Below are 26,664 nucleotides of genomic sequence, written 5' to 3' on the forward strand. Positions count from 1 at the left end.
TCCGGCTTCTTATTCTTGCGCCTGGGACAGGTGTTCAGTAGATGCTTGTCGTCCCCACAGTAGAAGCAGAGACCATTCATTCTGCGAAACTCCCTACGTTGTCGAGGGGACATGGAGGCCCCGAGTTGCATAGGTACCTCCGAGTCCTCCGTGGAGGGGCGAGGAGACGGGACCTCGGGGGGGATCGCAGAAAAGTCAGAGGGGAGCACACTGAAGCGTTCTAGCTGACGTTCCCTGAGACGTCGGTCAAGTCGTACTGCTAGGGCCATAACCTGGTCAAGGGGAGTCAGGCGAGGGGTAGCTAACCAGCAGATCCTTCAGGGCGTCAGATAATCCTAACCTAAACTGGCACCTTAGTGCCGGATCGTTCCACTGAGAAGCTACGCACCATTTCCTAAATCAGAACAGTATTCCTCAACCGGTCTCCTACCCTGACGTAAGGTCACCAGCTGACTCTCGGCTAAAGCAGTCCTGTCAGTCTCGTCGTAAATGAGTCCGAGGGCAGAGAAAAAACGATCAACAGAGGAAAGTTCAGGGGCGTCAGGAGCCAAGGAGAAGGCCCACTCTTGGGGCCCTTCCTGGAGTCGGGATATGATGATACCCACCCGCTGGTTCTCGGAACCTGAGGAGTGGGGCTTTAGGCGGAAATACAGTCTGCAACTCTCCCGGAAGGAGAGAAACGTCTTACGGTCCCCTGAAAACCGGTCAGGTAACTTGAGGTCGGGTTCTAGAGGTGAGGTGAGGGGTACTACTAAAGCAGCGTCACCCTGATTGACCCTTTGGGCCAGGGCCTGGACCTGTAGGGAGAGGCCCTGCATCTGCTGGGTCAGGGTCTCAAGGGGGTCCATGACAGCGTCAGCGTAGGAGAAAGGGTAGACTAGGTAAGGGCTTGTAATTATGTAATGGCAGGAAGGAGGTGAAGGGAAAGTGAGCCCTAATCTACCCACCGCCCTGTCCCTGCCTACTTGCAACGACCCGCCCTAGGCGACGAGGTACAACTGGGCGGCGGTCCCTACGCTGGCTAAGTGCACAGGAAGACAAACAGGGAACACGCAAGGGAAAGGGCAGTAGCCACGGAACGCCACGAGGAAACGGGGCGGCGAACGAACAGTCAGGACCAGGACGAAGTGAGTACACCCGAGCGGGCACGGAGACAGAAGCAAGCCAGGGGCAAAGCAAAGCAGGTCAAGCAGAACTGCAGCAAGGCAGAAGCACGGCAGAAGCAGGCTGGAGCAAGCAGCAGTGGGGCCAGGAATCCAAAAGAATTACAAGCACTGAGGGAGAGCACAGGGCAGGTAATAAAGGGCAGGGGGCGGAGCTAACTCCGACAGACCAGGCCGCGATAGGCTCTCCCACTCCTGAGCCTGCCACCCTGGTTGGTGGGAGATGGTGTCAGTCGAACAGGTCTGGCCTCAGGTGTGGATTGATTAATCCCAGGAGTATAGCTAGATGAAGTACCTGGCAGATCCCTAACAATATATATATATGTAAGAGGAGTATATATATATATATATATGTAAGAGGACTGTATATATATGTAAGAGGAGTATATATATGTAAGAGGACTGTGTATATATATGTAAGAGGACTGTATACTGTATATATGTAAGAGGACTGTATACTGTATATATGTAAGAGGACTGTATACTGTATATATGTAAGAGGAGTATATATATATGTAAGAGGACTGTGTATATATATATATATATATATATATATATATATATATATATATATATATGTAAGAGGACTGTATATATATATGTAAGAGGACTGTATACTGTATATATGTAGAGGACTGTATACTGTATATATGTAAGAGGACTGTATACTGTATATATGTAAGAGGAGTATATATATATGTAAGAGGACTGTATATATATATGTAAGAGGACTATATATATATATATATATAGTAGGAATGAAGAGCGAGTAACGGCACCAGGACTTCAGTGTTGGGGAGATGTTGGTTTATTCACCACCAGGTGGAAAGAATGAGCGACGTTTCGGTTCACAGCTTGAGAAAGGTTCAGGTGTGAACCGAAACGTCGCTCATTCTTTCCACCTGGTGGTGAATAAACCAACATCTCCCCAAAACTGAAGTCCTGGTGCCGTTACTCGCTCTTCATTCCTACTATTTTATTCCAAGGAGTTGATTCATCCTTACTATGGTAACGTGCACATGGCCTGATTTCCAGTCTGCATTGAGTGCTGTGTTTTTTGCATCTATTTGAACTATATATATATATATATATATATATATATATATATATATATATGTAAGAGGACTGTGTGTATATATATATATGTAAGAGGACTATATATATGTAAGAGGACTATATATATATATATATATATATATGTAAGAGGACTGTATATATATATATATATGTAAGAGGACTGTGTATATATATATATATATATATATATGTAAGAGGACTATATATATGTAAGAGGACTGTATATATGTAAGAGGACTGTATATACATATATGTAAGAGGACTGTATCTATATGTAAGAGGACTGTATATATATGTAAGAGGACTGTGTATATATATGTAAGAGGACTGTATATATATATATATATATATATATATATATATATATATGTAAGAGGACTATATATATATGTAAGAGGACTGTATCTATATGTACGAGGAGTATATATATATATATATATGTAAGAGGACTGTGTGTGTATATATATATATATATATATATGTAACAGGACTGTATATATATATGTAAGATGACTATATATATATATGTAAGAGGACTGTATATATATATGTAAGAGGAGTGTATATATATATATATATATATATATATGTAAGAGGACTGTATATATATGTAAGAGGACTGTATATATATGTAAGAGGACTATATATATGTAAGAGGACTATATATATATATGTATGTAAGAGGACTGTATCTATATGTACGAGGAGTATATATATATATATATATATATGTAAGAGGACTGTATATATATATGTAAGAGGAGTGTTATATATATATATATATATATATATATGTAAGAGGACTGTATATATATGTAAGAGGACTATATATATATATGTAAGAGGACTATATATATATATATGTAAGAGGACTGTATCTATATGTACGAGGAGTATATATATATATATATATATGTAAGAGGACTGTATATATATATATATATATATATATATATGTAAGAGGACTATATATATATATGTAAGAGGACTGTATCTATATGTACGAGGAGTATATATATATATATATATGTAAGAGGACTGTGTATATATATATGTAAGAGGAGTATATATATATATATATGTGTAAGAGGACTGTGTATATATATGTAAGAGGACTGTGTATATATATGTAAGAGGACTGTGTATATATGTAAGAGGACTGTATATATATATGTAAGAGGACTATATATATGTAAGAGGACTATATATGTATATGTAAGAGGACTGTATCTATATGTAAGAGGACTATATATATATATATATATATGTAAGAGGACTGTGTATGTATATATGTAAGAGGACTGTGTATATATATATGTAAGAGGACTATATATATATATATATATATATATATATATGTGTGTAAGAGGACTGTATCTATATGTACGAGGACTATATATATATATATGTAAGAGGACTGTATATATATATGTAAGAGGAGTATATATATATATGTAAGAGGACTGTGTATGTATATATGTAAGAGGACTGTGTATATATATATGTAAGAGGACTATATATATGTGTGTGTAAGAGGACTGTATCTATATGTACGAGGACTATATATATATATATGTATGTAAGGGGACTGTATATATATGTAAGAGGACTATATATGTATATGTAAGAGGACTGTATCTATATGTAAGAGGACTATATATATATATATATATATATATATATAGCAGATATAAAAAAATGGCGACAGCACCCTGCAACACTAATGCCACCTAAACCACTAAATATAAATAAATATGCACTAAAGCTAAATCTACCTACAAATAGGGAGGTTCTTAGTGCACATTTTGATCAAAAAGTGTTAGCCCACCTGCCACGACAAGGCATATATATATATATATATATGTAAGAGGACTGTGTATATATAGGGAAAGTCAATAACTGAATATGGTAGCGGCCGTAGCCATAGCGACCGCAAAATAATACGGTGGCCAGGGGAGTCCAAAAAACAATGGAACGCATAATGGTACGCACACACGAAGGATCGCGCAGCGGTGGACAGAGGATTTATTATTATATGGTTATTATTATTATATGGTTGTTATTATTATTATATGGTACTCTTACACATATATATATATACTCCTCTTACATATATATATATATATACAGTCCTCTTACATATATATATATATATATACACACACACTCCTCTTACATATATACAGTCCTCTTACATATATACAGTATACAGTCCTCTTACATATATATATATATATATATATATATATACACACACTCCTCTTACATATATACAGTCCTCTTACATATATACAGTATACAGTCCTCTTACATATATATATACTCCTCTTGCATCTATTGTCCATTTTAATCCCTATTTCATTTGATTAGATATTACTATTACGCTTCTCAGTCTGTCTTAATTTTTCCCTCATTTATTCACCGTAACATTATTTTTAATATGAAATTGTATCATCTTTGTAATTCATTATACATTATATGACTTCTGTTAGGGATCTGCCAGGTACTACGTCTAGGTTTACTCCTGGAATTAATCAATCCACACCTGAGGCCAGACCTGTTAGACTGACACCGTCTCCCACCAACCAGGGTGGCAGGCTCAGGAGTGGGAGAACCTATCGCGGCCTGGTCAGTCGGAGTTAGCTCCGCCCCCTGTCCTTTATTACCTGCCGTGTTCTCTTCCTCAGTGCTTGTAATTCTTCTGGATTCCTGGCCCCACTGCTGCTTGCTCCAGCCTGCTTCTGCCGTGCTTCTGCTTTGCTGCAGTTCCGCTTTACCTGCTTCGCTTGCCCCTGGCTTGCTTCCTTCTCCGTGCTCACGTTGGTATACTCCACTTCATCCTGGTCCTGACTATTCGTTCACCGCTCCGTTTCCTCGCGGCGTTCCGTGGGCTACCGCCCCTTCCCTTGCGTGTTCCCTGTTTGTTCTCCCGTGCACTTAGACAGCGTAGGGACCGCCGCCCAGTTGTACCCCGTCGCCTAGGGCGGGTCGTTGCAAGTAGGCAGGGACAGGGCAATGGGTAGATTAGGGCTCACTTTCCCTTCCCTTCTTCCTGCCATTACATAATTACAAGCCCTTACCTAGTCTACCATCTCTCCTACGCTGACGCTATCATGGACCCCCTTGAGACCCTGACCCAGCAGATGCAGGGCCTCTCCCTACAGGTCCAGGCCCTGGCCCAGAGGGTCAACCAGGGTGACACTGCCTTAGTAGTACCCCTCACCTCACCTCTAGAACCCGACCTCAAGTTACCTGACCGGTTCTCAGGGGACCGTAAGACTTTTCTCTCCTTCCGGGAGAGTTGCAGACTGTATTTCCGCCTAAAACCCCACTCCTCAGGTTCCGAGAACCAGCGGGTGGGTATCATCATATCCCGACTCCAGGAAAGGCCCCAAGAGTGGGCCTTCTCCTTGGCTCCTGACGCCCCTGAACTTTCCTCTGTTGATCGTTTTTTCTCTGCCCTCGGACTCATTTACGACGAGACTGACAGGACTGCTTTAGCCGAGAGTCAGCTGGTGACCTTACGTCAGGGTAGGAGACCGGTTGAGGAATACTGTTCTGATTTTAGAAAGTGGTGCGTAGCTTCTCGGTGGAACGACCCGGCCCTAAGGTGCCAGTTTAGGTTAGGATTATCTGACGCCCTGAAGGATCTGCTGGTTAGCTACCCCTCTTCTGACTCCCTAGACCAGGTTATGGCCCTAGCAGTACGACTTGACCGACGTCTCAGGGAACGTCAGCTTGAACGTTTCAATGTGCTCCCCTCTGACTTTTCTGCGATTCCCCCCTGAGGTCCCGTCCCCTCGCCCCTCCACGGAGGACTCGGAGGTACCTATGCAACTCGGGGCCTCCATGTCCCCTCGACAACGTAGGGAGTTTCGCAGAATGAATGGTCTCTGCTTCTATTGTGGGGACGACAAGCATCTTCTGAACACCTGTCCCAGGCGCAAGAATAAAAAGCCGGAAAACTTCCGCGCCTAAGTGATCATCGGGGAGGTCACTTGGGCGCACAGGTATTTCCCGTTAATGTGAAACGCAATAAAATTTTGCTTCCCTTTCAGGTCTCGTTTGCTGGCCGGTCTGCCACGGGCAGTGCTTTCGTGGATTCTGGCTCATCTGCTAATATCATGTCTGTGGAATTTGCTATGTCTCTAAAGATGCCTTTTATTGATTTACCTTATCCTGTCCCGGTAGTGGGTATCGACTCCACTCCTCTTGCTAATGGTTATTTTACTCAGCATACTCCTGTTTTTGAACTCCTTGTTGGCTCCATGCATTTGGAGCAGTGCTCTGTACTGGTGATGCAGGGATTATCGTCCGATCTGGTATTAGGTCTTCCCTGGTTGCAGTTGCATAATCCCACGTTTGATTGGAATACTGGGGATCTCACCAAATGGGGTAGTGAATGTCTTATGTCATGTCTTTCGGTTAACTCTATTTCTCCCCGGGAGGAGGTAAACACGCTTCCTGAGTTTGTTCAGGACTTCGCCGATGTGTTTTCTAAGGAGGCCTCCGAGGTGTTGCCCCCCCATAGAGATTACGATTGCGCCATCGATTTGGTGCCTGGTGCCAAGCTTCCTAAGGGTAGGATATTTAACCTTTCATGTCCTGAACGTGAAGCTATGAGGGTGTATATCCAAGAATGCCTGGCCAAGGGTTTCATTCGCCCCTCGACTTCTCCTGTAGGTGCTGGCTTCTTCTTCGTGGGGAAGAAGGATGGTGGTCTTAGGCCGTGCATTGATTATCGTAACCTGAATAAGGTCACCGTAAGGAACCAGTACCCACTTCCTTTGATTCCTGATCTTTTTAATCAGGTTCAGGGAGCCCAATGGTTTTCTAAGTTCGATCTACGGGGGGCATATAACCTTATCCGCATCAAAGAGGGGGATGAGTGGAAAACTGCGTTCAACACACCCGAGGGTCATTTCGAATACCTGGTCATGCCCTTTGGGTTGTGTAATGCCCCTGCCGTCTTCCAGAATTTTATTAATGAAATCCTGAGAGATTACCTGGGTAATTTTCTTGTTGTGTACCTTGATGACATACTGGTGTTTTCCAAGGACTGGTCCTCCCACGTGGAGCATGTCAGGAAGGTGCTCCAGGTCCTTCGGGAGAATAATCTGTTTGCTAAGACTGAAAAATGTGTCTTTGGGGTACAGGAGATACCATTTTTAGGGCAAATCCTCACTCCTCATGAATTCCGCATGGACCCTGCCAAGGTTCAGGCTGTGGCGGAATGGGTCCAACCTGCCTCCCTTAAGGCGTTACAGTGTTTTTTAGGGTTCGCTAATTATTACAGGAGATTTATTGCCAACTTCTCGGTCGTCGCTAAGCCTCTTACGGACCTTACTCGCAAGGGTGCTGATGTCCTCCATTGGCCCCCTGAGGCCGTCCAGGCCTTTGCGACCCTCAAGAAGTGCTTTATCTCGGCCCCCGTGCTGATTCAGCCCAACCAAGAGGAGCCATTTATTGTGGAGGTTGACGCATCCGAGGTGGGAGTGGGGGCCGTCTTGTCCCAGGGTACCAGCTCCCTCACCCATCTCCGCCCCTGTGCTTACTTCTCTAGGAAGTTTTCGCCCACGGAGAGTAACTATGATATTGGCAACCGCAAACTTCTAGCCATTAAATGGGCTTTTGAAGAGTGGCGGCACTTCCTGGAGGGGGCCAGACACCAGGTAACGGTCCTTACGGATCACAAGAATCTGGTTTTCCTAGAATCGGCCCGGAGGCTTAATCCTAGACAAGCTCGGTGGGCACTATTTTTTACCAGATTTAATTTCTTGGTTACCTATAGGGCTGGGTCCAAGAATATTAAGGCTGATGCTCTGTCACGTAGTTTCATGGCCAATCCTCCTTCCGAGAAGGATCCTGCTTGTATTTTACCCCCTGGTATAATCGTTTCTGCCACGGATTCTGACTTAGCTTCTGATATTGCGGCTGATCAGGGTTCAGCTCCCGGGAACGTCCCTGGGGACAAACTGTTTGTTCCCCTGCAATACCGGCTAAGGGTACTCAGGGAAAACCATGACTCCGCTCTATCTGGTCATCCTGGCATCTTGGGCACCAAACACCTCATTACCAGAAACTATTGGTGGCCTGGGTTGCCTAAAGACGTTAGGGCTTACGTCGCCGCTTGTGAGGTTTGCGCTAGGTTTAAAACCCCTAGGTCCCGACCTGCGGGCCTACTACGTTCCTTGCCCATTCCCCAGAGACCTTGGACCCATATCTCCATGGATTTTATCACCGATTTGCCCCCATCTCAGGGCAAGTCGGTGGTGTGGGTGGTAGTAGACCGCTTCAGCAAGATGTGCCACTTTGTGCCCCTTAAGAAGCTACCTAACGCCAAGACGTTAGCTTCTTTGTTTGTGAAACACATCCTGCGTCTCCATGGGGCCCCAGTCAATATCGTTTCTGACAGAGGGGTACAATTTGTTTCCTTATTTTGGAGAGTTTTTTGTAAAAAGTTGGAGATTGATCTGTCCTTCTCCTCCGCCTTCCATCCCGAAACTAATGGCCAAACGGAAAGGACTAACCAATCCCTGGAACAATATTTAAGGTGTTTCATCTCTGACTGTCAATTCGATTGGGTCTCATTCCTTCCCCTTGCTGAATTTTCCCTGAATAACCGGGTCAGTAACTCGTCAGGGGTCTCCCCGTTTTTCTGTAATTTCGGGTTTAATCCACGGTTCTCCTCCGTTTCCCCTGGTTGTTCCAATAATCCTGAGGTAGAGGATGTTCATCGGGAACTGTGCACTGTCTGGGCCCAGGTTCAGAAGAACCTAGAGGCGTCCCAGAGCGCACAAAAGATTCAGGCGGATAGTAGACGTTCTGCTAACCCCCGGTTTGTCGTCGGGGATTTGGTCTGGTTGTCGTCCAGGAACTTGCGCCTTAAGGTCCCGTCCAGGAAGTTTGCTCCCCGATTTATTGGACCTTATAAGATCATTGAAGTCCTCAACCCTGTATCCTTCCGTCTGGAGCTGCCCCCATCCTTTCGCATACATGACGTCTTCCATGCCTCCCTCCTTAAACGCTGCTCCCCGTCCTGGTCCCCCTCGAGGAAACCTCCTGTTCCCGTTCTCACCCCTGAGGGGGTGGAATTCGAGGTGGCCAAGATTATGGACAGTAGGATGGTCCAGGGCTCCCGCCAGTACCTGGTCCATTGGAGAGGATACGGGCCGGAGGAGAGGACTTGGGTACCTGCCCGTGATGTTCACGCTGGGGTATTGATCAGGAGGTTCCACCTTCAATTCCCTACTAAACCGAGTCCTCTTAGTAAGGGTCCGGTGGCCCCTCATAAAAGGGGGAGTACTGTTAGGGATCTGCCGGGTACTACGTCTAGGTATACTCCTGGGATTAATCAATCCACACCTGAGGCCAGACCTGTTAGACTGACACCGTCTCCCACCAACCAGGGTGGCAGGCTCAGGAGTGGGAGAGCCTATCGCGGCCTGGTCAGTCGGAGTTAGCTCCGCCCCCTGTCCTTTATTACCTTCCGTGTTCTCCTCCTCAGTGCTTGTAATTCTTCTGGATTCCTGGCCCCACTGCTTCTTGCTCCAGCCTGCTTCTGCCGTGCTTCTGCTTTGCTGCAGTTCCGCTTAACCTGCTTCGCTTGCCCCTGGCTTGCTTCCTTCTCCGTGCTCACGTTGGTATACTCCACTTCATCCTGGTCCTGACTATTCGTTCACCGCTCCGTTTCCTCGCGGCGTTCCGTGGGTTACTGCCCCTTCCCTTGCGTGTTCCCTGTTTGTTCTCCCGTGCACTTAGACAGCGTAGGGACCGCCGCCCAGTTGTACCCCGTCGCCTAGGGTGGGTCGTTGCAAGTAAGCAGGGACAGGGCGGTGGGTAGATTAGGGCTCACTTTCCCTTCACCTCCTTCCTGCCATTACAACTTCATTATACATTATATGACTTCATTATACATTATATGACTTCATTATACATTATATGACTTCATTATACATTATATGACTTCATTTTACCGCATTTCTCCTCATATATTGCGTTATCCATATATTATTCCGGACAATGTAAGCCCGTCTTTCTTGCATCACAATCTTAGTCATTTTTCATTTACTGTCCATTCAATTACTTCTCCTTTGGTTTCTTTCCCCCCCCCCCCTCCTCCCCCCTCCTCCCCCCCCCCTTTTTTTCGTTCCCCTGTATTCTTTTCTAGTGCCTCACGATTTTTCGCGTTTGCGGTCCACCAGGCGTTCCACCGCCGTTTGACCCCACCAGCCACCGTATTGTTTGTGGTCGTCTTGCCTACGGCCATCACTTTCCGTTTACTGTTGTGTGAGATGAATCGATCAGTAATGCACAATTGTAATGTTTATATCTAGATTTATAGTCTCCTTACAGCGTGGTGTATTCTTATAGTCTCCTTACGGCGTGGTGTATTCTTATAGTCTCCTTACGGCGCGGTGTATTCTTATTGTCTCCTTACGGCGCGGTGTATTCTTATAGTCTCCTTACGGCGTGGTGTATTCTTGTTGTCTCCTTACGGCGCGGTGTATTCTTATAGTCTCCTTACGGCGCGGTGTATTCTTATAGTCTCCTTACGGCGTGGTGTATTCTTATTCTCTCCTTACGGCGTGGTGTATTCTTATTGTCTCCTTACGGCGTGGTGTATTCTTATAGTCTCCTTACGGCACGGTGTATTCTTATTGTCTCCTTACGGCGCGGTGTATTCTTATTGTCTCCTTACGGCGCGGTGTATTCTTATTGTCTCCTTACGGCGCGGTGTATTCTTATAGTCTCCTTACGGCGCGGTGTATTCTTATTGTCTCCTTACGGCGCGGTGTATTCTTATAGTCTCCTTACGGCGTGGTGTATTCTTATTGTCTCCTTACGGCGCGGTGTATTCTTATAGTCTCCTTACGGCGTGGTGTATTCTTATTGTCTCCTTACGGCGCGGTGTATTCTTATTGTCTCCTTACGGCGCGGTGTATTCTTATTGTCTCCTTACGGCGTGGTGTATTCTTATTGTCTCCTTACGGCGTGGTGTATTCTTATTGTCTCCTTACGGCGCGGTGTATTCTTATAGTCTCCTTACGGCGCGGTGTATTCTTATAGTCTCCTTACGGCGCGGTGTATTCTTATAGTCTCCTTACGGCGCGGTGTATTCTTATTGTCTCCTTACGGCGCGGTGTATTCTTATTGTCTCCTTACGGCGCGGTGTATTCTTATTGTCTCCTTACGGCGCGGTGTATTCTTATTGTCTCCTTACGGCGCGGTGTATTCTTATTGTCTCCTTACGGCGCGGTGTATTCTTATTGTCTCCTTACGGCGTGGTGTATTCTTATAGTCTCCTTACGGCGCGGTGTATTCTTATTGTCTCCTTACGGCGCGGTGTATTCTTATTGTCTCCTTACGGCGCGGTGTATTCTTATTCTCTCCTTACGGCGCGGTGTATTCTTATTGTCTCCTTACGGCGCGGTGTATTCTTATTGTTAACACGGTTTTAGTCCACCGTTCCTATAGTTATTTCCCGTGTCAATTCTTGTCTTTCACGTATGTTTTTAACTATTTATTTCTCATACAACTTTGCATCATTAGGATTATTTCAGCTATTTGAGTAATTTTAGTCATCTCTGTTATTATGACTATTTGCAATCTGTACGCTTTGAACTCTGACCTGCCCGTTTTTTTGGCGGTTTTTTGACCAGTAGGTTGGTCTGAATTTGGCCCAATTAAGACTACATCATTTCTGTATATATACGTGCTCATTTACTGTCTGTTTGACGTGCCTGATGAAGACACCGGTCCGGCGTTGAAACGCGTAGCATCTGTTCTAAGACTGTCCAATAAATTCATTATTCATCTTACTAAGCAGCGCCTTTATAATCCCGTTTTTTATTTTTATTCACTATCATTTTTGACTAACAGGTGTGAACAAAATGCGCTGTCACCTGAATCACATACTGCAGCGCTGTCACCTGATACATATCACATACTTCCACTCTGTCACCTGATACATATCACATACTGCAGCGCTGTCACCTGATACATATCACATACTGCAGCGCTGTCACCTGATACATATCACATACTGCAGCGCTGTCACCTGATACATATCACATACTGCAGCGCTGTCACCTGATACATATCACATACTTCCACTCTGTCACCTGATACATATCACATACTGCAGCGCTGTCACCTGATACATATCACATACTGCAGCGCTGTCACCTGATACATATCACACACTGCAGCGCTGTCACCTGATACATATCACATACTGCAGCGCTGTCACCTGATACATATCACACACTGCAGCTCTGTCACCTGATACATTTTATATACTGCAGCGCTGTCACCTGATACATATCACATACTGCAGCGCTGTCACCTGATACATATCACATACTGCAGCGCTGTCACCTGATACATATCACACACTGCAGCGCTGTCACCTGATACATATCACATACTGCAGCTCTGTCACCTGATACATATCACATACAGCAGCTCTGTCACCTGATACATATCACATACTGCAGTGCTGTCACCTGATACATATCACACACTGCAGCGCTGTCACCTGATACATATCACATACTGCAGCTCTGTCACCTGATACATATCACATACTGCAGCTCTGTCACCTGATACATATCACATACTGCAGTGCTGTCACCTGATACATATCACATACTGCAGCTCTGTCACCTGATACATATCACATACTGCAGCGCTGTCACCTGATACATATCACATACTGCAGCGCTGTCACCTGATACATATCACATACTGCAGCGCTGTCACCTGATACATATCACATACTGCAGCGCTGTCACCTGATACATATCACATACTGCAGCGCTGTCACCTGATACATATCACATACTGCAGCGCTGTCACCTGATACATATCACATACTGCAGCGCTGTCACCTGATACATATCACATACTGCAGCGCTGTCACCTGATACATATCACATACTGCAGCGCTGTCACCTGATACATATCACACACTGCAGCGCTGTCACCTGATACATATCACACACTGCAGCTCTGTCACCTGATACATTTTATATACTGCAGCTCTGTCACCTGATACATATCACATACTGCAGCGCTGTCACCTGATACATATCACATACTGCAGCTCTGTCACCTGATACATATCACATACTGCAGCGCTGTCACCTGATACATATCACATACTGCAGCTCTGTCACCTGATACATATCACATACTGCAGCGCTGTCACCTGATACATATCACATACTGCAGCGCTGTCACCTGATACATATCACATACTGCAGCGCTGTCACCTGATACATATCACATACTGCAGCGCTGTCACCTGATACATATCACATACTGCAGCGCTGTCACCTGATACATATCACATACTGCAGCGCTGTCACCTGATACATATCACATACTGCAGCGCTGTCACCTGATACATATCACATACTGCAGCGCTGTCACCTGATACATATCACATACTGCAGCGCTGTCACCTGATACATATCACATACTGCAGCGCTGTCACCTGATACATATCACATACTGCAGCGCTGTCACCTGATACATATCACATACTGCAGCGCTGTCACCTGATACATATCACATACTGCAGCGCTGTCACCTGATACATATCACATACTGCAGCGCTGTCACCTGATACATATCACATACTGCAGCGCTGTCACCTGATACATATCACATACTGCAGCGCTGTCACCTGATACATATCACATACTGCAGCGCTGTCACCTGATACATATCACATACTGCAGCGCTGTCACCTGATACATATCACATACTGCAGCGCTGTCACCTGATACATATCACATACTGCAGCTCTGTCACCTGATACATATCACATACTGCAGCGCTGTCACCTGATACATATCACATACTGCAGCGCTGTCACCTGATACATATCACATACTGCAGCGCTGTCACCTGATACATATCACATACTGCAGCGCTGTCACCTGATACATATCACATACTGCAGCGCTGTCACCTGATACATATCACATACTGCAGCGCTGTCACCTGATACATATCACATACTGCAGCGCTGTCACCTGATACATATCACATACTGCAGCGCTGTCACCTGATACATATCACATACTGCAGCGCTGTCACCTGATACATATCACATACTGCAGCGCTGTCACCTGATACATATCACATACTGCAGCTCTGTCACCTGATACATATCACATACTGCAGCGCTGTCACCTGATACATATCACATACTGCAGCGCTGTCACCTGATACATATCACACACTGCAGCGCTGTCACCTGATACATATCACACACTGCAGCGCTGTCACCTGATACATATCACACACTGCAGCGCTGTCACCTGATACATATCACACACTGCAGCGCTGTCACCTGATACATATCACACACTGCAGCGCTGTCACCTGATACATATCACACACTGCAGCTCTGTCACCTGATACATATCACACACTGCAGCGCTGTCACCTGATACATATCACACACTGCAGCGCTGTCACCTGATACATATCACACACTGCAGCGCTGTCACCTGATACATATCACACATTGCAGCGCTGTCACCTGATACATATCACACACTGCAGCGCTGTCACCTGATACATATCACACACTGCAGCGCTGTCACCTGATACATATCACACACTGCAGCGCTGTCACCTGATACAGATCACATACTGCAGCGCTGTCACCTGATACATATCACACACTGCAGCGCTGTCACCTGATACATATCACATACTGCAGCGCTGTCACCTGATACATATCACATACTGCAGCGCTGTCACCTGATACATATCACATACTGCAGCGCTGTCACCTGATACATATCATATACTGCAGCTCTGTCACCTGATACATATCACATACTGCAGCTCTGTCACCTGATACATATCACACATTGCAGCGCTGTCACCTGATACATATCACACACTGCAGCGCTGTCACCTGATACATATCACACACTGCAGCGCTGTCACCTGATACATATCACATACTGCAGCGCTGTCACCTGATACAGATCACATACTGCAGCGCTGTCACCTGATACATATCACACACTGCAGCGCTGTCACCTGATACATATCACATACTGCAGCGCTGTCACCTGATACATATCATATACTGCAGCTCTGTCACCTGATACATATCACATACTGCAGCGCTGTCACCTTATACATATCACATACTGCAGCGCTGTCACCTGATACATATCACATACTGCAGCGCTGTCACCTGATACATATCACATACTGCAGCGCTGTCACCTTATACATATCACATACTGCAGCTCTGTCACCTGATACATATCACACACTGCAGCGCTGTCACCTGATACATATCACATACTGCAGCGCTGTCACCTTATACATATCACATACTGCAGCGCTGTCACCTGATACATATCACATACTGCAGCTCTGTCACCTGATACATATCACATACTGCAGTACTACACGTACCATAACTGCAGATTTGACCTTGTGCTCGCACTTTCCTTTAATATTATATATGTTTTACAGGGTCGGGTACCAGCTCCCAATGTTTGCTGGATTCTGCATCATGTTTCTCTCCACAATCAGTAAGTGCCGGCTGAACTATAATAAGTCTATAATATGTAAGGACCGTATGGCCCCCAGTTTACATGACTTAAGGTATGTTTGATGACTTTCGCTATCTATGACCTTCCACCCCAAACCCCAATAAGAGACCACACATGAATTTTGGTGTAAAGGCCACAGCAGCCATTTATTAAACACACCTTTTTTCTGAAAAAGAGCATAACCATAAACACATCATAACTCCATGATAACATCCTGCTCTATTTCCCAACTCCAGATAAAGGATCCTTGAAGGCACTTCAATCATTAAACTCCATCGTTTCCTTATTAGGTCTGGACCCCTTACCCTACAGCCGTTCTGCACCTGACCCGAGGGCACCAACCATGTCCAAGACCTCTCTCTCCCTTCCTGGGGACCCTGCCCATCAGGAATATATATGAGCTGGGTAACCACTCCCCAGCCCCTCCAATACTATCCCGGGTTAAACGCCCCGAGTTCTCTTGCAACAATCTCCATTGTTGCTTCTCCTTCTTACCATTCCGTGCCTCCAAAGACCCCTCCTCCTACCGCCACGACAATCATGTGTGACCCCTTACACATGATTGTCCCTCCACAACTGCAGGGCTTTCTCCATGCCCTCCTTGATGTCCAGGGTCCACATATCCAGACCCACCTCGTTTAGATGAACACCATCCGCCCTGAGGAAACCTACCTCTCTACCCTCCAACTCCTTATGCCGCACCACAACACCGCCATTGCGTGCCACAAACCTGCCAACTACCTTGTTGACCTTTGCTCGCGCTTTGTTTAAGCTATGTACGGAACGTGCCTGCCGCCACACCTTGCGAGCCACAATATCTGACCAGACAATCAGCACTCCTGGGAACGCCGACCACAACCGCAAAAGGTCAATCTTCACATCCCTCACTAAATCCCTGGACGACCGAATGCCCAAATCATTGCCGCCAAGGTGCACCACTAAGATATCCGGCGCCCTGTCCAAACCTGCATAAAATTGTACCTCTGGTAACAGCCTACACCACAGCATGCCCCGCAGGCCCAACCATCTGACCTGCACTTCTGCGTGATCCATGCCCAACTGCCGTCCGGCCGGACGAACATCAGCACGCACACCTCCCCAGTGCACGTAGGAGTGCCCCATGATCCAAATCAAGCAGGGACCTGCACCTAAAACAACACAAAACAACAACGTAACTACTCCATATCCACCTCCAGCACATCTTATCTCCACCGCCTCACAGCAAATGAGGCCGCACATACAACCTATATCTGTCTGACTCCCACCTACCGATCTTCTTAACCATCGCCGGGGATAAACCCCACCGAGCTGCTTCCGTAGCTGCGCCAATTCTAAAAGAGTGAGAACTAAAACCTGCTCCACCTCTGCCAGACAACAGGATACATTTTTTGAACACCTGTGAAAACTGGAATTTTGACAAAGACAGCCCGTCTGCATGAACCAACAAGGATGCCGGGCCCTCAGGCCTCACCGCAACAAACTCCCGAAAACAGCGGACCGGGCACACCCGCGACCCTGGTAACTCATACAAACGCACCACAAAACCTCTCCCCTCCTGATCTGTCTTAGATCTACGAAGCAAACAAGAAAGGCAGGAGCCATCCAAATCCACATCCACGTACAATAAACCCCCTGCCACACTCTTACTGGCCGACACCAACTCCGATATCCGGAACGCCCCAAAGAACGCCAAAGAAAAGGCCAGTGTAAATAGCCGCTCTTCAAACCCCGAAACACAAACATCCCCCAATAAATCACAAATCGCTACCAACAGCTCAAATGACACCGGCTTCCTGTGGTCCCTAACTGCGGAACCCCTCCTGAAACCCTTCATTGCCTGCCTGACCAAAAAGGACTTAGTCACGTCCTCCTCACCTTTCTTCTTAAACCAAAAAGCCAAGGCCGACAAACTCCGAGCGACCGTTGCTGCAGACGACCCCTCACTGTACGCATTTCCTATAAAATACAGCAAACACGCCTGCCGATCTGCAATACCTGCCTGCGCATTTTCCAACAAAGCCTCCCATACCTGCCATACCGCACTGTACCTCTGCCACGTGACCGCACTAACCGACCTTTCCACGAGCGACATCGCCATTGTCACACCACCTTCCACAGATGCTCTGGACAAGGCAGGCCATGAGACTCCGCCCCCGGCGCCAGCAGACGAAACCTGTCCCACTGTTGACGAGAAAGGGAATCAGCCACAGAATTCAGCACCCCAGGAATATGCACTGCCACAAAATGCGCATTCAACATCAAACCTCTCAAAACTAAATGTCGCAATAGTCGCACGACTGGCGGAGAATTAGCTGTCTGAGCATTAACAGCCTGAACCACACCCAGATTGTCACATACGAAACGCACTCTCCGGTCCCGCAGACAATCCCCCCACAACTCCGCAGCCACCACAATCGGGAACAATTCCAGCAGAGCCAAGTTACGGACAAAACCACATTCATGCCAAGCATTTGGCCAAACTCCTGCACACCAACCCGCGCACCAACCCGAGCACCAACCCGCACACCCCCGCACACCAACCCGCGCACCAACCCGCGCACCAACCCGCGCACCCACCCGAGCACCAACCCGCGCACCAACCCGCGCACCAACCCGCGCACCAACCCGAGCACCAACCCGCACACCCCCGCACACCAACCCGCACACCAACCCGAGCACCACTGCCCCTGGAAATAAGCCCCAAATCCGCAAGCACCTGACGCATCAGTATACAGCTCCAAGTCCACACTAGACACCGGCTGATACATGAGCACCGACCGCCCATTATAGCTCTGCAAAAACTCCCCCCACACCAACAAATCTGCTTTCAACTCCGCCGACAACCTAATAAAATGATGGGGAGAATGCACCCCTGCGGTAGCACTCGCCAATCGCCTGCAAAACACCCGCCCCATGGGCATAATCCTACAAGCGAAATTCAAATGACCCAACAAGGATTGCAAGTCCCGCAACTGTATCTTCTTCCTGCGCAGCGCACTCGCCACCAACCCTCTCATCTCCAGCAACTTATCATCAGGCAACTCCATGTTATCTGAATCAATCATGATCCCCAAAAACTTGATGACCGTCATGGGTCCCTCAGTTTTGTCAGGCGCCAGAGGTAACCCAAAATCCTTTGCCACTCGCTCCATAGTATGTAGCAATCCTGCACACACATAGGTACCCGGCGGCCCGATAAACAGGAAATCTGTTAAGGATCTGCCAGGCACAGCTTCTGTATCCACGCCCATAGGTAATCAGTCTGCACCTGCTTCTATGTCTGTGAGACTGACTCCATCTTCCACCACTCAGGATGGCAGGCTTAGGAGTGGGAGAGCCTATCACAGCCTGGCCAGACGGAGCTAGCTCCCGCCCTCTGTCTATTTATAGCTGCCTTTCCTGTTCCTCCTTGCTTGTGATTCTTCTGTTTGGTTTCCTAGCCCTGCTGCAGCTTCTGTACTATTTGACCCTGCTTCATATGACCCTGGCTTACTGACTACTCTCTTGCTCTGCGTTTGGTACCTCGTACACTCCTGGTTTGACTCGGCTCGTTCACTACTCTCCTGCTCTGCGTTTGGTACCTCGTACACTCCAGGTTTGACTCGGCTTGTTCACTACTCTCCTGCTCTGCGTTTGGTACCTCGTACACTCCAGGTTTGACTCGGCTTGTTCACTACTCTCCTGCTCTGCGTTTGGTACCTCGTACACTCCTGGTTTGACTCGGCTTGTTCACTACTCTCCTGCTCTGCATTTGGTACCTCGTACACTCCAGGTTTGACTCGGCTTGTTCACTACTCTCCTGCTCTGCGTTTGGTATCTCGTACACTCCAGGTTTGACTCGGCTCGTTTACTACTCTTGTTGCTCACGGTGTTGCCGTGGGCAACTGCCCTGTTTTCCCTTTGTTCTGTGTTTCCTTGTCTGTTTGTCTGTCGTGCACTTACTGAGTGGAGGGACCGTCGCCCAGTTGTACCCCGTCGCCTAGGGCGGGTCGTTGCAAGTAGGCAGGGACTGAGTGGCGGGTAGATTAGGGCTCACTTGTCTGTTTCCCTATTCCTGTCATTACATAATCATCCAGATAATGCAGGGCAGATTGCACCTGCGCCTCCCGACGGACCACCCACTCCAAAAACGTGCTAAACATCTCAAAATAAGCGCATGAAATGGAGCAGCCCATCGGGAGGCAACAATCTACAAAATATTCCTCCTGCCAATAACATCCCAGCAAACAAAAACTATCCGGATGCACCGGCAATAAACGAAAAGCGGCCTCAATGTCAGTTTTCGCTAACAGAGAGCCCTTCCCGTATTTCCGAACCCAAACAACCGCCGCATCAAAGGAAGTGTAACTGACCGCGCACAATGCCGGATCAATGCCGTCATTCACCGACTCGCCTTCCGGATAAGACAAGTGATGAATAAGGCGGAATTTATTCACCTCCTTTTTAGGAACCAAACCTAACGGGGAAACACGCAAACTAGGAACAGGAGGGGAGGAAAACGGCCCGCCATGCGGCCCAAAGCCACCTCCTTCAGCAGCTTATCCGTAACCAGATCAGGCCGCGCCAAAGCAGACGACAAATTACGGACTACCCCATCACGTCCAGCCGACATACAAGGAATCCGAAAACCTTCTGAAAAACCTAACAACAACAACTCTGCCACTTTCTTATTTGGATAGCCCCTTAAAAACGGGAGACTCCTTTCCACCCTCACCGGCGTCGCCCCTCTTCTGCTCAGCATCTCCCTGCCTGCCCTTATGCTTCTTGAAGCATCTGGACAAACCATGGGCGCCTCCGCAACCGGAGCACTCGTGCTTGTACCTGCAGTTTGGGCCAAACTTGCAATGCCCCTCATTATACTGCCAGCAACACCCCTTTACTGAGGATCCTGACCGACCCGCTGCTGACCCCTGACCGCCGGCCGCATCCCGAAAGGGCTGCTGACCCTGTTTTGGCGCAGACATCAGACGCATCCACAAACTGATATCTTTGTGGTCCTATCGCAACGACGGGCGCACCGACTTCCGCTGACGAAACTGTTCGTCATACCGCAACCACGCATTACCACCGTATACACGATACGCCTCCCCTACTGAATCCATATAACAGAATAGCGCCGAACAGTTCTCCGGCGCCTTCTCACCCACCACACTAGCCAAGATAGCGAAGGCCTGCAGCCAATTCGCAAAAGTCCGAGGAATCAAGCGATACCGCCGCCGCTCCTCCTTACTTTCATCCGGTTTCCACCGGTCCAAATTAAACTTTTCTAAAGGCAGCAAAGAAAAAATCTCAACATATTCATCTTTCCATATCTTTTCCCTAATCTCCACCTTCAAATGTGCCCCCAGCGGGCCCTCAAAACACACATAAACCTCGCCTTTTGCTGCATCCGCCAAACGCACATCCTCCACCACCTTCTTAGCTGTACTAGCCGCCGCGTCAACCACTTTTTCCACCGCCACTACAGCACCCACAACCGGCGCCACTTCACTAACACCCGCAATCCCTGCCGCAACTGCACTAGAAATCGCCTCATTAGCAACCGCACTCCCCGCCGCACTAGCACTCGCCTCACTAGCAGCGCCCCATACCCTCGCTGGCGACTGCTCTACACCTGGCAAAACTCTCGCAAAATATTCCTGCATCCCTCTAAACAATAAATGCATCTGTGACATAGACAACATCCCCCCCCACATCCCCGGCACCACATCCGTGGTAGACTCACCCGACCGTCCCTGAGGTGACCTCCCAGCGGACGCGTCTATCAATCTGGATGAGCATGGCATCGGTCCTGGGGAGTGGTGCTCCTGCACCCCACGCTCCCCGTAGCTCCCCGAACTTCATGTCGCTGACGTCATAGGCCCAGCGGAATGCGGCCCGTCCACGGTTTTGCCACCCGCTGTTGGCGTGGCATAATCAGAATGACAGCCCTGCCGTCCCAGTCCGTCTGCAGGGCTGTCATAAACGAACCTCTCTCCTGGTGCTGAATGGACAGCTGACCGCTGCCCCCCATCCGGATGGGGCCCGGTGTCACTCACAGAAGCTGCCCAGGTACTTCCGGTCTCTGCCGCCGCACGCCTCCCTGCTCCAGCAGGAGGCGATCTCGCTCCCCATCTGGAGCCCGCCCGCCTCTTCCTGCGGGTCTGGTGTCCGTACCTCTGTTTGCAGAGCTCCTCCGGCACCTGAAACATCGGCGCCGGAGAAAGCCGTCACTTCCGGTCCTGCGCGCGTATCCAGTCCAGCGCGCACATCCGGTCTTGCGCGCGCATCCGGTCACGCCTCCACTTCCGGTCTTGTCGTTGAAGACAGGAGGGGGGAAGATGGCCGCCGCGGCCCCCCCCTCCTGTCACCTCCAGTCTCGCCCGCCTAATGGGATTCCTCCCAGACCTCCGCAGACCGTCGCCAGGGTGCAGCGCAGCTCCGGACCAGCAGGAGGAGGAGGGTCCCTGGAGGGGCTCCCTTGGCGCCGACAAGACTGAGGCGTTACCTCTGGGGAAGACCTCTTCGGAGGCCTGGAACGCCCACTGCTGCGTCCCTCGACACTCTCCACTCCAGCCGCTGGAACAGGAGGAAGAGCCCCGGCAAACAGCTGATCAAGACAGCCAGCACCGTGCAGCATCGCCGTATCCCGGATCCTGGCCATCGTGAGCTCCATCGCCGCATCCCGGATCCTGGCCATCGTGAGCTCCATCGCCGCGTCCATTACAGGTAAGTGTCAAACAGTTTTTTGTTTTTTTTCAACAGTTATAGTAACAGGACAAATATTTTCTCCTGTTGTCCAGCTGCATGGACTTATATACTTTACTCTCCACCCACCACATATAGATACATTTGCCCCATGCCCCTTTCACTTTACCCTCTAATCCCTACACAAATAGCCTCAAACGTAGTAGCCTAAAACCCCAAACACCTAGTCATGCGCTCCCTCCATTACGGCTGCGCCTACATTTTGTTGGGCTTCCTTTACCTGTAGCTCATAGAAGGTGGTTATATCCTGGGTGGGGGTCGATGCTGCGTCACTATTATAATTCTACCATTATTATCTCCCTCCACAGTGTTTGCCTTCTCCGGGACCTACACTTTGCTGTTCATCGCGAGATCGCTGCAGGGAATCGGCTCATCCTGCTCGTCTGTGGCAGGTAGGTCACATGTCAACTGAACCCACATCCCGTGTCTAACATTAAAGGGTTATTCCCAAATTGAGTCATCGTTTTTAGAACGCATCCTAATCCGAAATTGAATTATAAATCTATTGTTAAGATTTTGAAGGCATTTCCTTCCCTAACGCCCTGTTATTCGGTCTTGGTAACTCATCTGGTGCTGCTTCTTTTATAGAAGGGGCGTGAGCGGCTCGATGTCACTGTGCGCGCTCCCGACGCGGCTGGATAATGTAGCTCTAGCAGTACCTGTCGGTCGCTGTGATTGTGGCGTTATTTAGTGTGAAGGTCGGGTGCCTGGGGGATTTTGAGTTTCTCTTCTGGAACACCATGATGTTGGTTTTCTTGGCATTGATGGGTAGTGCCCACGTGGAGCTGAATTTTTCTAGGATTTGCAGGTTGTCTTGGAGACCTTTCTCGGTTGGTGATAGTAACAGAAGGTCATCTGCATACAACAGGAATGTCACCTGGGTGTCATGGAGGGCGAGACCTGGTGCTGAGGAGGATTCCAGAGCTGTGGCCAGTTCATTGATGTAGATGTTGAAGAGCGTTGGACTGAGGCTGCAGCCTTGTCTGACTCCTCGGCTCTGCTGGAAATCAGCCGTTCTTCTCCCATTCACCTTCACGCTGCATCTGTTCTCTGTGTAGGAGCTTCTGATGACGTCATAGGTTTTACCTCCTATTCCGCTCTCCAGCAGTTTCAGGAATAGGCCCGGGTGCCACACTGAGTCAAAGGCCTTCTTAAAGTCCACAAAACAGGCGTAAATCTTCCCATGCTTTGTATTGTGGACGTGGCTCTTGATGAGGCTGCGCAGGGTGTAGATGTGGTCAGTGGTGCGGTGGTTTGGCATGAACCCAGCTTGGCTTTGGTGGAGGACATTGTGCTGGGAGAGGAAGCTGAGGATTCTCTTATTCAGGATGCTGCTGAACAGTTTCCCCAGGTTGCTGCTGACACATATCCCTCGGTAGTTGGCCGGGTCGTACCTGTCCCCACTCTTGTGGATTGGTGTTATAAGGCCTTGGTTCCAGATTTGCGGGAAGTGGCCGGCACTCAGCACTATATTAAATAGTTTGACTATTGCGGCCTGTATTTCTGGCGGGCTGTGTTTTATCATTTCTGGTGAGATTCTGTCTAGGCCGCTGGATTTTTTACACCTTATGTCTGAGGTTCTCTCTGTTACTTCTTGCAGTGTTATTGGTGTATCCAGGGGGTTTTGAGAATCTTTAAGTGTTTCCTCCATCGCCTTCAATTTTGATATTATTTGTTTTTGTTCTTGGCTTTGTTCTTCTTTCGGGATATCTTTGTAGAGGTCCCTGAAATATTGGAGCCAGATGTTGCCATTTTGAATATGAAGGTTGTTTTTCTTGCAATTTTTGCCCATGTGTTTCCATAATTCCCAGAACGAGTTGTCATGGAGGGCATCTTGGAGTTGGGTAAGTTTGGTGGAGATGTGCCTTTGTTTTTTCTTTCGGAGGATGGTCTTGTATTGCCTCTGTATGTTGCTGTAGGCCTCCTTCAGACCGGTGTTGTTTGGGTCTCGGTGCTTCTTATTTGAGGCATTTCTTAGGGTCTTCCGTACTTCTTTGCACTCACGGTCAAACCAACCGTTAGGATGTATTTCTTGTGGCCTCTTGTAGTCACATCTTTTCAGGTCAGACTTCTCTGCCATGGTATAGAATATATTATTGAGGTCATTTACGGCCTGATTGACCCCTCCTGGGCTTGTCTCATACACCTTGTTGTTGAGGTTGTGAAGCATCTCCTGCACTTCTGGTCTGTTCATTGTCTCTTTATATTTTATAGTTGACGTTTTGGACCATTTATAAGATGGGGGCAGGTTGAAGAGGCCGGTTTGATGTGGTTTTTGTGCAGATGGTTTGGTTGTGGATTTGATGTATAGAAGTAATTGGTTGTGATCTGACAGGTGCGTTTGTGGAGTGACTATGAGTGCGCCAATGTTTGCGGGGTCCATGTCCGTGATGGCATAGTCTACTACACTGCTGCCTACATGGGAGTTTAGTGTATACCTTCCTAAAGAGTCTCCCTTGGTGCGGCCATTCAGTATGTGGAGTCCTAAGCTTCGACATAGATTCAGTAGTTTTTTCCCGCTTTTGTTGACGGTGCTGTCATAGCTGTTTCTCTCTTTCTGTAGGGAGTTATCTATCTCTCTATCTATCTATCTATCTATCTATCTATCTATCTATCTATCTATCTATCTATCTATCTATCTATCTATCTATCTATCTATCTATCTATCTATCTATCTATCTATCTCATATCTATCTATCTATCTATCTATCTATCTATCTATCTATCTATCTATCTATCTATCTATCTATCTATCTCATATCTATCTATCTATCTATCTCATATCTATCTATCTATCTATCTATCTATCTCTCTATCTATCTCTCTATCTATCTATCTATCTATCTATCTATCTATCTATCTATCTATCTATCTATCTATCTATCTATCTATCTATCTATCTATCTATCTATCTATCTATCTATCTCATATCTATCTATCTATCTATCTATCTATCTATCTATCTATCTATCTATCTATCTATCTATCTATCTATCTATCTATCTATCTATCTCATATCTATCTATCTATCTATCTATCTATCTATCTATCTATCTATCTATCTATCTATCTCATATCTATCTATCTATCTATCTATCTCATATCTATCTATCTATCTATCTATCTATCTATCTATCTATCTATCTATCTATCTATCTATCTATCTATCTATCTATCTATCTATCTATCTATCTATCTATCTCATATCTATCTATCTATCTATCTCATATCTATCTATCTATCTATCTATCTATCTATCTATCTATCTATCTCATATCTATCTATCTATCTATCTATCTATCTATCTATCTATCTATCTATCTATCTATCTATCTATCTATCTATCTATCTCATATCTATCTATCTATCTATCTCATATCTATCTATCTATCTATCTATCTATCTATCTATCTATCTATCTATCTATCTATCTATCTCATATCTATCTATCTATCTATCTATCTATCTATCTATCTATCTATCTATCTATCTATCTATCTATCTATCTATCTATCTATCTATCTATCTATCTATCTATCTATCTATCTATCTATCTCATATCTATCTATCTATCTATCTATCTATCTATCTATCTATCTATCTATCTATCTATCTATCATGTATCGGCTCTGCTTTGTGTCTTTCATTTCCTCCCTTGTAAAGGTCACGGATCGTCTCCAGCCTCGGGGGGGGGGGGGGGGGGATTATGGTTTAACAAAACTGCTGTACGGAGGGAGCGCGGCCGTGGCCAATAATCGCTGTGTTTGCTCCGCAGGTATGGGGATGCTCGCCAGTGTGTACACAGATGACGAGGAGCGAGGCAACGCCATGGGAATTGCGCTGGGAGGACTCGCTATGGGAGTGCTGGGTCAGTCCAATAACCTGCTCAGAACTTCAATCTTTACATTATTGTCATTCTTGGTTATTTAATGCTGACTTTTCATTTACACTGTATGGAGAAAAGTATGTGCCCCCCACTTATCCTTATATCCCCCCCCCCCCCCCCCGGTGTATGACAGACATTAGTGGTAGGACGGGTCGTGGTAAAGAGATGAGTGACCTCCAGCGCGGTCCTGTAATAG

General features: G+C 47.1%; 1 protein-coding gene across 1 annotated transcript in view; it reads left to right on the forward strand.

The window, feature by feature from the left end:
• LOC142701490 (synaptic vesicular amine transporter-like) overlaps positions 1 to 26,450 on the forward strand; it is a gene marked incomplete at its 3' end in the record, with an annotated part of 41,397 nt that extends 14,947 nt beyond the window's left edge. Inside the window, exons 2-4 of the mRNA XM_075848146.1 lie at positions 15,756 to 15,814; positions 22,891 to 22,974; positions 26,358 to 26,450. Of these exons, the coding sequence (XP_075704261.1) occupies positions 15,756 to 15,814; positions 22,891 to 22,974; positions 26,358 to 26,450 (236 nt within the window). The remainder of the gene's footprint in view (positions 1 to 15,755; positions 15,815 to 22,890; positions 22,975 to 26,357) is intronic.
• Positions 26,451 to 26,664: the final 214 nt, after the last annotated feature.

This window comes from Rhinoderma darwinii, unplaced genomic scaffold (assembly GCF_050947455.1).
Source record: "Rhinoderma darwinii isolate aRhiDar2 unplaced genomic scaffold, aRhiDar2.hap1 Scaffold_2097, whole genome shotgun sequence".
Taxonomy (NCBI): domain Eukaryota; kingdom Metazoa; phylum Chordata; class Amphibia; order Anura; family Rhinodermatidae; genus Rhinoderma; species Rhinoderma darwinii.